Source organism: Borostomias antarcticus (genome assembly GCF_949987555.1).
Source record: "Borostomias antarcticus genome assembly, chromosome: 3".
Classification (NCBI taxonomy): domain Eukaryota; kingdom Metazoa; phylum Chordata; class Actinopteri; order Stomiiformes; family Stomiidae; genus Borostomias; species Borostomias antarcticus.
The window spans coordinates 36,342,138-36,343,707 of record NC_140236.1 but is presented as its reverse complement, the minus strand read 5'-3'; the positions used below and the strand labels follow the sequence as shown (position 1 = coordinate 36,343,707).

The 1,570-nt window shown below is 51.8% G+C and overlaps 1 protein-coding gene across 1 annotated transcript in view; it reads right to left on the bottom strand.

Moving 5' to 3' along the window:
* Positions 1–1,546, bottom strand: part of shdb (Src homology 2 domain containing transforming protein D, b) — a gene marked incomplete at both ends in the record, with an annotated part of 8,851 nt that extends 7,305 nt beyond the window's left edge. The window contains one exon of the mRNA XM_084436186.1: positions 1,208–1,546. Coding sequence (XP_084292312.1) covers positions 1,208–1,546 — 339 coding nt within the window. The remainder of the gene's footprint in view (positions 1–1,207) is intronic.
* Positions 1,547–1,570: the final 24 nt, after the last annotated feature.

Genomic DNA, 1,570 nt, shown 5'->3' with positions numbered 1-1,570 from the left:
ACACACACCTGGATAATCATAAAAGTACAATACTCTATATCCAGTCCCTTGTTGATTCCTGTAACAGGTTATCGACACACAGGAATCTGCAATTAGGGCACGGATTCTCCCCGCCCAAAAACCCAGGCTGGGAATCTAACGAGGGCAAAGGAGGCACGCGGATCAGGGTATCGACTGAGCCCCCGGGCCTCAACCTCGCTACACCTTCAGATATCACTTTCAGATCAGCGATGCACTCCAGGAGTTTCCACCGAGATAAAGCCTGGGATCTAACAACAGAGAAAGAGAGGGAGAGAGAGACCCCTCCATCCTCTCATGAACTCACTCATCAAAAGAGAGAGAGAGAGAGACCCCTCCATCCTCTCATGAACTCACTCATCGTGTGTGAACTGCTGCTTTTTTTACTAAATCAATAGCATCCCTTTAGCCTCTCTCTCTCTCTCTCTCTCTCTCTCCCTCTCTCTCTCTCTCTCTCTCTCTCTAACTCTCAACCCCTCTCCAGGCCTCTCTCTCTCTCTCCCTCTCTCTCTCTCTCTCTCTCTCCCTCTCTCTCTCTCTCGCTCTCTCTCTAACTCTCAACCCCTCTCCAGGCCTCTCTCTCTCTCTCTCTCTCTCTCTCCGACTCTCAACCCCTCTCCAGGCCTCTCTCTCTGTGCAGCTGTGCATGTGTTCTGCAGCCAACACATGCTGTAGAAATGTAGGGTGCGACGGAGAGCCTGAATGCCCCAGTGTGGCAGCACACGGTGGGCTACACCGCCTGCCTGTGTCTGGCCTGACCATGTGTTCACATGGGGGCGGGGGGGGGGGGGGGGGGGGCTCCGCCTGCTAAACCAAACGCTATATATTATTTATAGGGGGACATAAACCCAAGTGACTGTCACCCCCCTACCCCCCTACCCCACCCCTTCCCAAGTCAATGATCCATTCAAGCCATCAATAAAACTTCCTCCCCCATTACCCCATCTAGTCCGGTCAATTAATGCGGTACTTCAAGCATAATGTGATTCATGGGAACAATCCATTAATACTGACACGTTGCAGTCACTTTGGTAAGATTATATATATATATATATATATGTAAAGCGCATTGTGTTGCCTCTGGGTATGAAATGCGCTATATAAATAAAGCTTTGATTGATTGATTGATATATATAGACAGATAGGTATAATGGCGGGAATTTGAATGAAGGAACAAGAGAGAACTCACGGGTTCCGGTTCATCCTCCAAGGACACAGCGCTCAGGAGGATCTTGGTTCTGCCCAGGTCCTGTGAGTCCACCTTGATGAGCCGGTGTTTGGGCGACACCACCTTGATGTCCAGACTGGACGTCTTCTGCGGGGAGGCGAACGCAGGGTGGACCGAGTCCGCGGTCCCAGAGTCGCTTCTGGAGCGGTTCTCCGAGTCCTCGTAGGGGTCTTCAAAGTCCAGGTTCTTCTGGAGGCGGTAGGCTTTGAGGATCTCGCTCTCCGTGTAGTCCGGCGTGGGAGGCTGCGGAGGGACTCTCCTGCTGCCAAAACTCAGGTAGTCCTTCAGCCACTTGGCCATCTGACCGCTGAACACTCAACACGG